This window comes from Hypomesus transpacificus, chromosome 11 (assembly GCF_021917145.1).
Source record: "Hypomesus transpacificus isolate Combined female chromosome 11, fHypTra1, whole genome shotgun sequence".
Taxonomy (NCBI): domain Eukaryota; kingdom Metazoa; phylum Chordata; class Actinopteri; order Osmeriformes; family Osmeridae; genus Hypomesus; species Hypomesus transpacificus.
The window spans coordinates 320,119-334,829 of record NC_061070.1 but is presented as its reverse complement, the minus strand read 5'-3'; the positions used below and the strand labels follow the sequence as shown (position 1 = coordinate 334,829).

The following is a 14,711-nucleotide window of genomic DNA, read 5'->3' as shown; positions in this document are numbered from 1 at the left end:
GATGGGAGACGCGATCGGGAAACACGTTCTGACACACAAGTTTACTCTTTAAGCTTTACAAAGAATAATTAAACAACAAAAATGATTAGTCAGGTCACTAAGGCTTTTTGACAATTGGTGAATACATGCTTCTTAATTCTGTTTGGTAAAAAAAACACATTTGTACAAAACTGTGTGAAAGCATTGTGACAGTAAAACACAGCAAACAGCTATATAACTCAAATAACTTCAATCTCAAAGCAAATGATTCCAAATATACAAAACATCCTTGGAACTGTGTTGAAGTGAATCAGTTACGAGGAGATGAGCTACAGTTACAAACCAGTGTTTTAACAGGGTGTCAAGGCGTACCTGGGGGTTGCCGTGGTAGCCATCCTCAGGCCACTCCCCCGTACGGTCCGCACTCTGCTGGTGTCCTCTGACCCGTTCAGGTAGGACAGTTCTCTCAGCTGCTCCTGGCGGATCTGGTCGTTGTAGTCCTGCGAGACAAACGTGAAACACCACACATGAAACACCACAAACGATGACACGTGTGGTCGTTGTAGTCCTGCAAGACAAACATGAAACACCACACATGAAACACCACAAACGATAACACGTGTGGTCGTTGTAGTCCTGCGGGACAAACGTGAAACACCACAAATGAAACACCACACATGAAACACCACAAACGATGACACGTGTGGTCATTGTAGTCCTGCGAGACAAACATGAAACACCCCACATGAAACACCGCAAACGATGACACGTGTGGTCGTTGTAGTCCTGCAAGCAGACATGAAACACCACACATGAAACACCACAAACGATGACACGTCTGATGGTTGTAATGCTGCAGTAGGAAAAGCAACAACGACTAATTGAAGAGACACCGGTGTTTCTCTAACAAGGTTACTGCTTCAAATCTTTCCACGCCCTTAACAGCAGAAACACCCCAGATGCTTCAACGCCGGCACTACGGATGAATCCGCTCAGACAGGAGTGGAAGCAAAGTGCTGTGTCTCGCCTCCGCAGACAGAAAGACACTAAATACACCAGATATGTGTCTATACTGTAAGCATACAGTGTAATAATAAGGATTGAGATGTTGAAAACCTGCTGAGAGTCCAGGCAGGACGTGTGGGAGGAAACACAACAGTACAAACTCACTTCCTATCACCTAGGAGATCCATCTTCCACATGGCAACAGGTGCTGGCTGCAGCAGCTGACTCACATTCAACCCACCGCACGCTTTCAGGGTGGGACAAAGTGTGTGTGTTAAGTAAACAGTACAGGGCTGGCAAAGGGTGCCCAGCACGCTTAATAGTTTAGCAAAGGGAGTCAGGTGGCTGAGCAGTGAGGGAATCGGGCTAGTAATCAGAAGGTTGCGAGTTCGATTTCCGGCTGCGCCAAATGACGTTGTGTCCTTGGGCAAGGCACTTCACCCTACTTGCCTCGGGGGGAATGTCCCTGTACTTACTGTAAGTCGCTCTGGATAAGAGCGTCTGCTAAATGACTAAATGTAAAGGGAAAGTTGGTGGTCTGAAGTTTGAAGTAAAAATATAATACAAAAAAACTGGGTTCACTAGATGATAACACAGAGGGGCACTGGAGTTCAGCAGTTACATCAACAACAACCATGTCCAGCAAGTCCACTTTCATTACAGAATCCAGACTAGTTCTTCTGTTCTTACAAGTATATATACAAGCGAGTATTCATGCATAATATCGGACTAAACAAGGATCCGCAGTAGGTGGGTCTGCTTTCCGAGTCACACTGTAAACCACACCTGCTCCCTACAGTGTTCATCCATACACAACAGGAACATTCCAGAACGACAAGACAGTATCGCAGCAGCAGACTCTTTCACTGTCGTGACAGAGATATGGCTGTACTGCAGGTTTGGGAAACATTTCTCTGTCTTCCTCAGTCATTGAACATGACAAGGTTTCGAATGAACGCAGATAACCGAGCGGACACGGCTTGTTTCATTATCCTGTCAGCGCCTCACACCGATAAACAGGTCCCTGCTCCTACAGCCACTTACCCTCTTCCTGTTTGTGGTGAGAATGAGATGAAAGATGATATAACTGAGAGGAGATAGACAGGCAGAGGAGACAGACAGAGAGAGGAGATAGACAGGCAGAAGGGACAGACAGAGAGAGGAGACAGAGAGGGAGAGGAGACAGACAGACAGACAGACAGACAGACAGACAGACAGAGGAGACAGACAGACAGACAGACAGACAGACAGACAGACAGACAGACAGACAGACAGACAGACAGACAGAGGAGACAGACAGAGAGGAGACAGACAGACAGACAGACAAAGAAGACAGACAGACAGACAGACAAAGAAGACAGACAGACAGAGGAGACAGACAGACAAAGAAGACAGACAGACAGACAGACAGAGAAGACATACAGACAGAGGATACATAGAGGAGACAGCCAGAGAGAGGAGACAGACAGACAGAGGATACAGACAGACAAAGAACACAGACAGAGGACAGACAGAGAGAGAGAGGACACAGACAGAGAGGAGACAGACAGAGAGAGGAGACAGACAGAGAGAGGAGACTTTACTGTGCTAGTAAGAGAGAGATCAGTCTGGACTAGAGAATGATGTGTTCTTTACTGTGCTAGTAGGAGAGAGATCAGTCTTAAGAAGCTATTAAGACTGACCTCTGGATTCAACTTCAGTAGAAAATAGCTGTGTGTGTAAAAAGTTGGAGATATTACGGTAACTAGCAAAAACATAATGATACTGTAGGTATGCTTTTAAGAGCACACACTCATTAAAACACACACATACTACCTTCCACACTGTCACTTTATATTTATAAGTGAAATATATGAGCAATGACTCATTCTCTGGACAAACTGTTGAGAGAATTAATTAAGTGAGATGCTTCTATGGTTTGGCAGGAAGTAACAATCTTGGTGCATGCCAAGACAAACTTCAAAAGTACTCAGGGTGTTTTCCAGTCAAACTTGACAGGGGTAGAGAGAATATATATGTATGTATGTATTTCATAATGACTACGTTCTCGGTAACACTTTAGAATAAGGGTCTGTTATTTTGGTTTCCACAAATAACTCATTTGAGGCACAAGCTTCTGAAATGTTATGACCCTGTTAAGAGTACAAAAAACATTGTTAACTTTTTAGACCTGTTACTTTTGGGATTAGTAATTAATTGGCTATTCTTTCTTAATTGGTCATAGTTCGCAAGTAGTTCTCAATGAGGATATATTTATTTAGTAATAATCAAACACCTAACAAGGAACTACCTTTGTACTAAATTTGCTGTTACTTACTGCTTAGTTAATCTTGGTTCCATATTAGTTAATAGTATTGAGTTTGGTGTTAATGTAGTACTACCTATTACTTCCTGCATAGCTACTCGTTAACAACGGACCCTTATTCTAAAGTGTTACCACGTTTTCTTTATCTACATATATTTATGTTCTTTCTTATTATTAATGTTATTTTAATAAATGTAAATTATGTAACGACTACACCCACCACACCATCACCCCTGTCCAGACTACACCCTCCACACCATCACCCCTGTCCAGACTACACCCTCCACACCATCACCACTGTCCAGACTACACCCTCCACACCATCACCCCTGTCTAGACTACACCCTCCACACCATCACCCCTGTCTAGGCTACACCCTCCACACCATCACCCCTGTCCAGACTACACCCTCCACATATCTTAGGCTTTAACATGCCATGGGAAATTGTCGAGAGAAGCAGGACCAAAGAATTCCAATGCATGTGCTTGTTTTAAAAGGCAATACAAGTGAACTTTGGATGTTTCCATCTCAGCCATCTGTCTGTACCGTATCTCAGGCAGAACATTTGGAACGTACGTGATTGAGTTCACCTACAACGGTGCCAGAGGAATACCGCCAAAAGGGTGAATTGCGAGGCAAATAAAATGCACCCCAAAGCAAAGTGAAGCATTTGAATGAGCGTTCCCACCTGCAGTCTTACGTGGAGTTATTCATATTTACTGCCTCAACTTGGTGATGCGATACAGTACGCACATTAATTACTGCTATCTGCTCTAGGCATGCACGATGCTTGCAAAGCATGGCAAGTTGTTTCACACTGCAGTTGTTAATTGCTGAATACATTTGAGTTCTAGTTAACAGAGGGTTTGGGGGATGTGGCAGGTCTGGGGAGAACACGTCTTCACAGCCTTGTCACATTTTTTTTAAAGTTTCTATGCTACAGTGAACTTCAGATAACGTTATATACCTCTTCTTGGTTATTATGGCTTCCCAGAATTCAATCTGCCAGTCAGTCGGTTTGTTTAACTAGTTTCTTAACCCCTTAAACTGTCATTCCACTTGGGAGACTGGACAGGCCTGCGAGGGGGGAGCCAAGTAGCACCGGGTCCTCCATTTCCATGTACCGATCTCAATCACCCTGCAGGAATTAGAGACAATGGAATGGGTTTAGAAGAACTTACTGGAACTAGAAATTTCTTTATTTCCTCCAAGGCATGGCTCATGCGAGAATAGGCCTCTCCAGGAGGAGCGAAGACTTCAATTAAAACGTGCAGATCGTTGCTCAAATGGGCATACTTGGCTTCTCCGCTTTTCCTTAATTCTTCTTCCTGTTAGAAGGGGAGAGAAAAACACGGACAAATCAGGCCAGGTGTCTAGGGGACACACACACACATGGGGGGGGAGATTCTCTCACACACACACATAGGAAGGGGGGGAATTCTCTCACACACACACAGAGCTAATTCCATGTGAGACAGACATCAACTAAAGAATGTGATAGTTTTTTGTTGGTGTGCCTGTACTAACAGGCTGACAGTACATCTTCCTTGACAGTATTTTAAAGTATGTTGTAGCAGTATCTGCTATGATTAATATTTTGTTTAACATGCCCCTGTTTTCACAAAGTGAAAGGGCAAAGGGCACATCTAGCCTACTCTTTCATCATCATTAAGAAATTCTGGATCTATGATGATTTACCACAGGACTTGTGCCTTGCCTGCCACCTGCCTGCGTTGGGTTGACCTGTGAATGAGCATTGAGTATGAGAAAAGAGCATTACAAATAGAAGATACTATGATTATGATTGTTATAATTATAATTATTACTATAATTATTGTTATTGCTATTGAGGGGAGATCAGAGAGACAGAGCCTTCCATGTGTGAGGCTCAGTCAGATCCAGACTCAGTTAAGGAGACTGTTGTGCATCAGTATCATCATATCAGAATGGTTGGCAAAGTAAAATTAGTATATATTTGTCTTTATATAGTTTGTCAGCTTCTTATATTATAACTGACAGTGACTGACAGACACAGCAAGACATTAGTGGTTGTAAAACGTATAGTATTTGAACAGAACTGAAATGAGCATTGCAGATACGGGGTCCCTCCAGGTGAGTAGGCATGTGATGTCTGGAAATAAATTCCAACCATTTCAGCAGCACAGTGGGATTGTTTGCTTGACCGTTGAAGTAGGCTCCAGGGTTTAAGTCCAAGAATTGCACACAACCATGTTAGCTGTCAAACCTTTCATGATTATGCTAATGCTAATGCTCAGCCCTGAGAGTTAGCATCCGCTCTGGAGTAGTCCTTCCTGGTTTCTGGGAAATTTACCCCAAGAATATTATTCAATCTATTACTAAATCCCAACCCGACCGAGTCTGAAACACCGATCACATTTAACAAAGCTCTCGGATTGGCTCGTCCCACTCCAGTCACATGTAGAAGAGCTTCTTGATTGGCTAATCTCATTGTATACATCCAATCATCTCCCAGAGAGCTCCCTTATTAGCTCAGCCCATTCAGAAGCACAGGTGACCTTCCAGAGAGTTCTATGATTGCTGAAGGTCGTCCTCTGAACTGTCTGAACAGTTCTTCAAAAAGCCGGTAATTACGACCGCCTCAGTTACCTTCTCGTGTTGATTAGCTTGGGCTCTCTGGCATGCAGAGAGAGAGAGAGAGAGAGAGAGAGAGAGAGAGAGAGTTGATAGGCTTTGGTGTTGGTGGATTCTTACAGAGGCTTGATCAATGACAAACTTCCTCTTCTCTGTCACATCTTCACAAGCCAATAAAACACCTCCTGATTCCCAGACTCATGACCTAAGACGCCTTGTTAGACATCTGGATTGGGCTGATGAGGGACTTTTACAAATCACAACATTCCTATAACGTCTTTGGATATGTGCTGCTGGGCACAGACTAAATCCTATGATTTGGTTTAATAATAGCCTGGCCTTGTGTACATTTCTTTCAAAGAGTCGTTCAGAGACATTATCAAAGATGTTCCAATTTGTGACTCTTATGTCAAAAGACTTTGTGAATGAAATGAGAACAATGTTCCTTTTGACATGACTCGAACTCGAACAGATTGTTCTACCTCTTGTGCTTCCTGAAAGAAAGAGAGAACCATAGCCTTGATAGCTTAGATGACATTTATTCACTTGTAAAACTTTCCTTTCAGACCGTTCGGTTAGCAACACACAGGTTTGTTCTAAAAGCCGGGGCTGCCTATTAAGATGTTTGTGATGAAAAGAATGAAGGAAACGAAAGTGGTTTAATCCCAGTACACCAATAACATTTCCTAAAGGTGACAAAATAACAATGTTTTTTGTTTCTGTGGATACATTTCGGAAGGATGTAACTTTGAAGGGAATGACCGTCGCCAGCAAACGACAGTAACAAAGTACTTCTGTTCCGCAAAATGCAAGTGCATATTTAGATGTGCAGCACTACAATGGAGTAGTCCCCTCACTAGACACACCTATACATAGTGTAGGTCAAACTCAGCTCCACACAGTTGAGTACAACACAAATATCATCACAAACGAGGGAACCCTCTAAACCAATTCATCAGTCAGCCATGCTGTTTCACATCTATAGCGTGCAGCGGACAGAGTCTGCAGTCAGCCAGGACAGACACGCACACGCCTCCACACACACAGTACGGACACATACAATAGTAGTCTGAACCAAGTTACAACACAGAGGGGAAATGTTGATGCCAGGCTACTGCAGCTGTCAACATGGCAGCATTTGTTATCGTTCATGTCAGTTCACGTCACCTAAGGCACGTTTGCGTAGATTCCGCAAAAAGGGCCACAAAGTGTCCATCAAAATGTTAGGGTGTTTTGGGAGGACTTGTGTAGATGAAGAGCAGCACATTAGAGAAATACTGCTCCCCCTACAAACATTACTCTTCATCAGCTATTGTCCAAAATCACTGTTTGAAATTCAGGCCACCAGACAGTCAACCAAGAACATGTATTTATAGAGCTATATGTATTTATAGAGCTAAATGCCATATCAATCGCAAGGGCTTCCATTGCATAAATGTCCAGCTTGTTTGCAGAAGAGGCTAACTGTCATGTGTACTGTGTTACCCTGGCTTAGTACAGGATTATTTTTATTATGACGTTTGTAACTAACCAGGGTGAGGTTGTGGATGGCCTGGGTCATCATGCTACAGGGTATAGTCCCTCTGAGACAGCATATCCTGCACTCTATGAAGGCAAACTTCCTTCTCAGCCTTGTGAATTTAGGTCTTAGATCTCTGCATAGTTAGCCTACTAAAATATTTTCACACACAAACCGGCATTGAGAACTGTTTGACAACTGATTGGTTAGAGGCACTAGCCATTGTAAGGCTGGGTGTCAGCCTGCCCCCTCCTCTCATATGCTAACATCTGGAGTTGCTGGACAGAGTCTCTACTTGATGGGTCTCACACATCATTGTGTAACTTACTGTCACATCGATAAGTAAGGGTCAAGATGTGGTGTGATTGATTGTTCGTGGGTATAAAGGGAATTGTGGAGCTCTGTTCTGTGGATTCTTCATCTCCTGAGACCTTTCCTCAGCTCTGGCTTGTCCTACTCCTTCTCCTTCCTCACCTCTTGCTTTCTCTCTGATGTACAATAATCAGGTAGAGTAGGTAACATTTTAAACCTTCAATTTGTAAAATGTTTGCCTTGTAATTGATTTTATTCATTTGCAATACCATTACATTTGTATTTTTATTTAACCTTACTCTTGAACATTCTTGCTCTGATTCAACCCATAGAGTTAAATAACTGTAATTATATTGGTATTGGCATTATTTGGTTAAAGTTAAGACACTGTTCAGTTTCTCCTCTCCCTTTAAACCATAGAGGAATAGCTTTGGTTGTTTGTAACATATTAAACCCCCCGTCACCTCTTAACTCAACACATGGCGGAGCCAGTCGTACCGACTTCCGGATTAATTGTGTGAGAAAGATACCATATTCAAGTTATTTAGCGAGCGTTTATACCAGCACCTTCGCTCGTGCTCCAGCCTTATCTATTACAGCGGTGCCTCTGCGGTTCGCTGCTCGCATCCAAAGTCTCTCTTTGTCTCAAGTTATCCTTTACAATGTTGCTTGCCCTAGTTTCTCTTGTTGAAACCACTCAAGTGCCACATGACACAGGCTTCCTCCCAGAGGAGTCGTAGCTGGCTTTATATGTGTTATTTGTACAGAAAATAAGTTAGTATTTTCATGTATTTAGGACATCCTAGAACGTTGTCTCCATTCAGTCACTTGAGTTTTAATTTTGTATCCTGCAACAGGAGGAGATGACCCCCACACAAGAGAGCTCGCATTTAAAGCTCTGCCAAAGAGTGTCTGGGAGAAACGTTTGAAAACGCTTCCCCGAGACCTCGAACATAAATGATGCAGCCTGTTTGGAGTGAAAAATTGCTTTCATTGCAGAAATTTCCTCAAAACCAAACAAGACAGTATAGAATCCTGTTCCTTGTAGTCATAATCAGCTGCACAGAGCATAAATAGCTGTTTTGTAAGGCAGCCTTAAGGTTGAGATACTGGGGGACAGAACGGGATGAAACCATGCTCTCTCTCCCTGCCTCCCTGTGGAACAGGATCCTGCTTGGCTCCTGTTATCAGAAGAATGCGAGAGAGAGAAAGAGAGAGAGAGATAGAGTAAGGCTAGGAAAAATTGAACAATTCCACACTGATTGGTACCATGGCACTCCCATCAGAGAAACCACAGGAGCCAAAGACCAGCGTTATGTAGCATGAGAGGCAGGGTGTGCTAGAACACATTGGCTTCATCCAATTAATTAATATATATGTTATTCTCTGCAAAAATTGTTAGATCAGTAATGAGTTCTGTCTGTGAACAATTCAACGAATGAAGGTTAGTTTGAGGCTGTTTTAAAGACGGACAAGTTGACTTACATTGCACATTTCACAGCCGTGCAGACGTGTAGATATATTGCCAAATAAATATTGATGGATTTGTACAAAGTTGTCAACGTAATGCTGTGGTATCATTTGATGCCCTCACAGCTAATTATTTATGTAAACATGTATTCATTTTTGGATATTCACCTTTGGTTACTTGTGAACCAATTCAGCTGTTATGAGTCGCACCTACAGTAGTAATTGATGTACTTTGAGGCATCATTTAAGCAAAAACATGCAACAGCTTCCTCCATAATTAAATAAGATATCACATACAATTGTCTGGGACACATGGCAGAGACGGCTAGACAGCTGAATGGGAATGATTTCACCTCTAAACTGACAAACCCTGACTCTTTTTCCATGTTCTTCCTGATCCTGTTAGCGACCATGACTGGTTAGCTTCACATCCACACCTCGTCTCCTGGCTGGTCAGTCTGCGGGTCGTTTGGCAGAATAAGAACCAAAAAGTATTCTTTGATCAATGCTATCCATAGCAGGGGGGAATCAAACCAGCAACCTTTCCATCTTCAGGTGCTCTACCACTGAGCTGCACTGATCGGTGTTCACACAGAGCTGAGGGTTACAGCTGTCATCCAGCCATGTCACAGCCGTGTCACAGTCACAACTACAACAGTACTGTTGTATCCTCGGGAGCTCCAGGAATCACCCAGACCACCAGCGCCATGCAGCCCTGCCGCGGTGCTCTCTCCCTGGGCCTGGCTGATCCTGTGTCTTGCCTCTGAAAAGCTTGCTGCCAGGGGACCTCCAGACAGGAGAATGAATGGCCTGGACCCAGTATGCACTCTTTGCAGGTCTCTCTTACAGGCTACCTGGGACGCTTTCTGTAGCACAGGCCTGTCACAGCCAACATGGCCACAGGGCAGGCAACCTACCAACACACTGTATAAGCCAGGGCCCAGACTTTCACCTGTTCTGTTCCGCAGGAGCATGTTATGGATTTGGATGGATGTAAGGACGATTCTTTACTCATTCCAAATCCTTGCTTGGGGCTTGAATGTACATGAGAGCAAGACTGAAACAAGGTGCAATGCACCACCAGACAGACTCCAGGTCATTCTGGTTGCGTATCAACCTTTTCTAGAAAAGTCAAGGTCCGCTAAACACCGTTCAAGAATTCTCTTTTTCCAGTGCCTCGACACATACCTGACAGCATACAAACCATTGTTTGTGAATAGTCAAGTTTTGACAGCCATTCGCAGTGTTTCTAACGGGCAAATGTTCAGTTTAAGGCTAAGCAAATACATTCTATCCTCTGAGGTTTTTCTACAAGGAAGACAACATTCCTACATTGCAGAAAGCAGATCATATTACAGTAGGTCTACGCTGTTTCCGCCCCAGGAGAAATCATTCACGGCATCTGGAAATGTTTAGCCTGACTGAATAATTGGTTTATTTATTGAGTTATTGCTGTGTCCATTTTTGAGAGAGTAAAACATTTTCTGTTCAATAGTTATGATGATGTGCCTGGAGTTTGCTGTAGAGAGATACTTTACTCTTGGTTCGGTTAAATATTAAGCTGACAAAAAGTGACAAAAGGATCAACGAAAACACACCAAAGTGTACATTACCTTGTCTTTGTCCCTCATGGAGCCCTTCCCTAGAATGGACATCTTGGCTCCCGTGTCCTCCTGCAACCTCTTCATCGAGTTCCCCCTCGGCCCCAGGAGCTTCCCAACAAAATTAAACTGGGAAGGAAGGAAGAGAAGAATGCTTTACCAACACACCCCCACCTGACCTCCCTCCATGAACCCCCCTGTTATAAGAGAAGGTAGAAATCACAACATATCGAAGAAAACATCATGAGAGTTAAAAAGATTAGTGTTTGATATGAATGATCGATGTCCAACAAACAACCCTTTTCGATAGCTCCTAGCACTAATGATGAGGGAAGGCGGGAGGTGGGAAACCTCTGGGTGGAAGTCCTGTGTGGCAGATCAATACGACCGAGCCCTGTGTGCTGTACTTTAAGAAGGTGAATGGACCTCCGTATGTAGGAGCAATCCTGCAGGCTCCTCTCTCATCATCCCAGCCCATCCTGCTCCGGGCTAGCCATGAGTCTTATTGATGCTCAGGGTCATCAATGATGCTGGGAGAAAGGAAGCACAATGCCTGCACACAAGCCAATAACGTTCCCCCGGAACATTCCAGAGGTCAGACCCGGGATAAAGCCAGAAATAATGAGTTTCTGCCCCCCAATGTGAAATCAAGTAATACCATCCAGAAGATGGACTGAGAGCGGCAGGGCCTGGGGTGCAGGCCTGGTGACTCCTCCCTCACCAGGCCCCTGCCGGGTGCTCATAAAGCACTCTCTTGCAGGCAGGGGGCCCGTCTGCACTGCAATCTTCATTACAGGGGCCGGGGGTGATGACCATCATCTACTCTGACCCTTGGCTCAGTGATCACAGTCCACTGGCTGAAGGACTGCAAGATCGGTAGTATCATCCTTGAGGGGGGAAGGATACGAGATTACCAAACACAGCAAGCCAACACGCGCAGTCGGGGTACTGCAAATGATCTGAAGTAATTGATAATTCCACGAGCAGCCAAATAGAATCGGCAGGAAAGGTCATCTGCTGTTGAAATTCCTGGACCGTGGCACTAATGTTTTTGAAATTAATTACTTGACCTTCAAATGTTTGGTTTGGCGCTGCCTGATAATGGGCCACCTCCAGAGTGAAGCAGTTGGTCAACTGCAGTTACCCGACCACCATCCAAATGCTGATAACCTTGTTACCATGCAGCCTTAGCTTGCTGCCAGCCCAGCTCAGCAGCTAGCTCGCAGCACAGCAGCTAGCTCCCAGCTCAGCGGCTAGCTCCCAGCTCAGCGGCTAGCTCCCAGCACAGCAGCTAGCCCCCGGCACAGCGGCTAGCCCCCGGCACAGCGGCTAGCTCCCAGCTCAGCGGCTAGCTCCCAGCACAGCGGCTAGCTACCAGCACAGCGGCTAGCTCCCAGCACAGCGGCTAGCTCCAAGCTCAGCAGCTAGCTCCCATCTCAGCAGCTAGCTCCCAGCTCAGCAGCTAGCCCCCGGCACACCTGGAGACTCTGACATGGTGAACCAACACTCCATCATCACAGCTCTCAGGGGGCATCCAGAGGTGTTCAATAGCAACAAGACGTCACCACCTTTCTGTTTTGTCTTTCTTTATTTGTATTTCCCTCCCTCCCCCCCTCCCTCCCTCCCTCCCCCCTCCACCCTCCCCCCCTCCCTCCCTCCCTCCCTCCCTCCCCCCCTCCCCTGCCCCCCTCGCCCTCTCCCTCCCTCCCTCCCCCCCTCCCCCCCTCCCTCCCTCCCCCTCTCCCCCCCTCCCCCCCTCCCTCCCTCCCTCCCCCTCTCCCCCCCTCCCTCCCTCCCTTTCCTCTCCTCCAGTCCCTCTGACAGGAGTCTTCTCCAGCTGGCTTAGAGCCCTGGAGCAGATGGTCCAGGCTGCTTCGGTTCGAGGGGCGCTTGCCGTGAGGCTGCAGGAGAGTGGCCTGTTTTCATTAAGCTAATGAATGTCTGGAGCCTCTCTGCAGCTCTGCGGTGGGCAATTTGGGCTTTAGAAGGGGGCATGGTTCAGTGTTAAATGAGGTTTGAAATGATGCAAGTCGCCCCCCACAGCCCTGGCAGTCACGCGCCTGCGGATATTAGAGCTAGGGTGTTGCTAATGCAGCAATTAAGCACTGGGGCATTTTTGACGATTGAAAATAGTTCATCTCTTGCAACGACGAAGGATTTGAGGGGGAGGGTGTTTTTGGGGAGCACATGATGAAGACTATGATGAGTGTTGCCGCAGTGAACTGTGACCAATGTGCTTCTGTGAGAGTCCTGGACTGGAGTAAGAGGTAGACATTTCTGACTGAAAACAAAACATTGATCAAATTCAACAATCAAACCGAACTATTTCTCAGCACCAGTCACTCCAGACCGCACACGTCCACCAGTGCAGCGAGAGTGGCGAGTGAGCGAGCGAGGGGGCAGAGGCCGGTCTCTCCTGGTCACGCTTCTGAGAAAGCGCAGATGTGAGGACGCAGGAGAAAATTACTTTTCACACATGAGCCCCGTGACTGAGTCCTGGAGCAGGACCTGACAGGCTTTCTCAACTAGATTGCATTGATTCCTCTAAATGTTTTCACAGCGACCCCGCTGCTTCACTCTCTCCTCCGGCCTCCCGGCCCCGATAGGACGAGAGGAAGAAGAGGGGGAGGGAATGGGGGACGGGGAAGGGCTTCCTTCAAGTATAATCAAGCTGATTCTCCAACAAATCCATTCCAACCCTTTTACACAGGTGGTGAAAGTCTTAATGTGATCTGAGGCCTCTTCCCTGGGGCTGTAAGCCTCCTAGTCCTCTCGTGTACTAGGGAGACTGACGCACAGGGCGAGAGAGAGACGAGTTCCAGGAAGAGAGATGTGTTCCAGAGAGATAGAGAGATAGATGTGTTCCAGAGAGATAGAGAGAGAGATGTGTTCCAGAGAGAGAGAGAGATGTGTTCCAGAGAGATAGAGAGATAGATGTGTTCCAGAGAGATAGAGAGAGAGATGTGTTCCGGAGAGAGAGAGATGTGTTGCTGAGAGATAGAGATGTGTTCCAGATAGAGAGAGATGTGTTCCAGAGAGATAGAGAGAGAGATGTGTTCCAGAGAGATAGAGAGAGAGATGTGTTCCAGAGAGAGAGAGAGATGTGTTCCAGAGAGAAAGAGATGTGTTCCAGAGAGAGAGAGAGATGTGTTCCAGAGAGAGATGTGTTCTAGAGAGAGATGTGTTCCAGATAGATAGAGATGTGTTCCAGAGGGAAAGAGATGTGTTCCAGAGAGAGAGACACTTCCTTAAAAGAAACAGATAAATTAGAGACAGAGAGAGAAAATCTTTATAATCCTCCAGAAAAAGAATTACATTCTAACCAAGCATCCATAATTAAACAATTTGAAAACCTTGAATCAACAGTACAAATGTAAATGAATTGGACTACCCCATTACTATTTCAGAACTAAATAACAGAATAAAGGCCCTTGAAACAGATAAATCATGTGGACCAGAAAGCATACAAATTGAAATGCTCAAACACAGCAGCCTAAAGCTAAGGGAGGTCATTCTAAAGCTATTCAATCTGGTAATGAGAGGGGGATACCTCCCAACATTTGGAACCAAGGCATTATTACACTAATATTTTAACATGGAGACCGGCTCAATACCAATAATTATAGAGGCATCTGTATAAGTAGCAACATTGAAAAATATTCTGTGGCATTATTAATGCCAGAATACTGACCTTTCTCAACATAAACCTTAAGCAGAAGCCAAATTGGATTCCTCCCTAAATACAGAACAACTGACCACATGTATACCCTTGACGCCTTAATCAAAAGACACCAAACAAAGAAAAGAAAAGTATTTGACTGTTTCATAGACTTTAAGAACGCCTTTGATTTGGCATGAGGGAATGTTCTTTTGAGGCAACATTTACGACATTATCACACAATATAC

At 45.1% G+C, this 14,711-nt stretch overlaps 1 protein-coding gene across 1 annotated transcript in view; it reads right to left on the bottom strand.

Annotated features, from left to right (window-relative positions):
- Window positions 1–14,711, bottom strand: part of khdrbs2 (KH domain containing, RNA binding, signal transduction associated 2) — a 40,576-nt gene that overhangs the window by 19,644 nt on the left and 6,221 nt on the right. The window contains exons 2-5 of the mRNA XM_047029300.1: window positions 10,980–11,002; window positions 10,818–10,934; window positions 4,472–4,618; window positions 352–479 (exon numbers count right to left, since the gene is read on the bottom strand). Coding sequence (XP_046885256.1) covers window positions 352–479; window positions 4,472–4,618; window positions 10,818–10,934; window positions 10,980–11,002 — 415 coding nt within the window. The remainder of the gene's footprint in view (window positions 1–351; window positions 480–4,471; window positions 4,619–10,817; window positions 10,935–10,979; window positions 11,003–14,711) is intronic.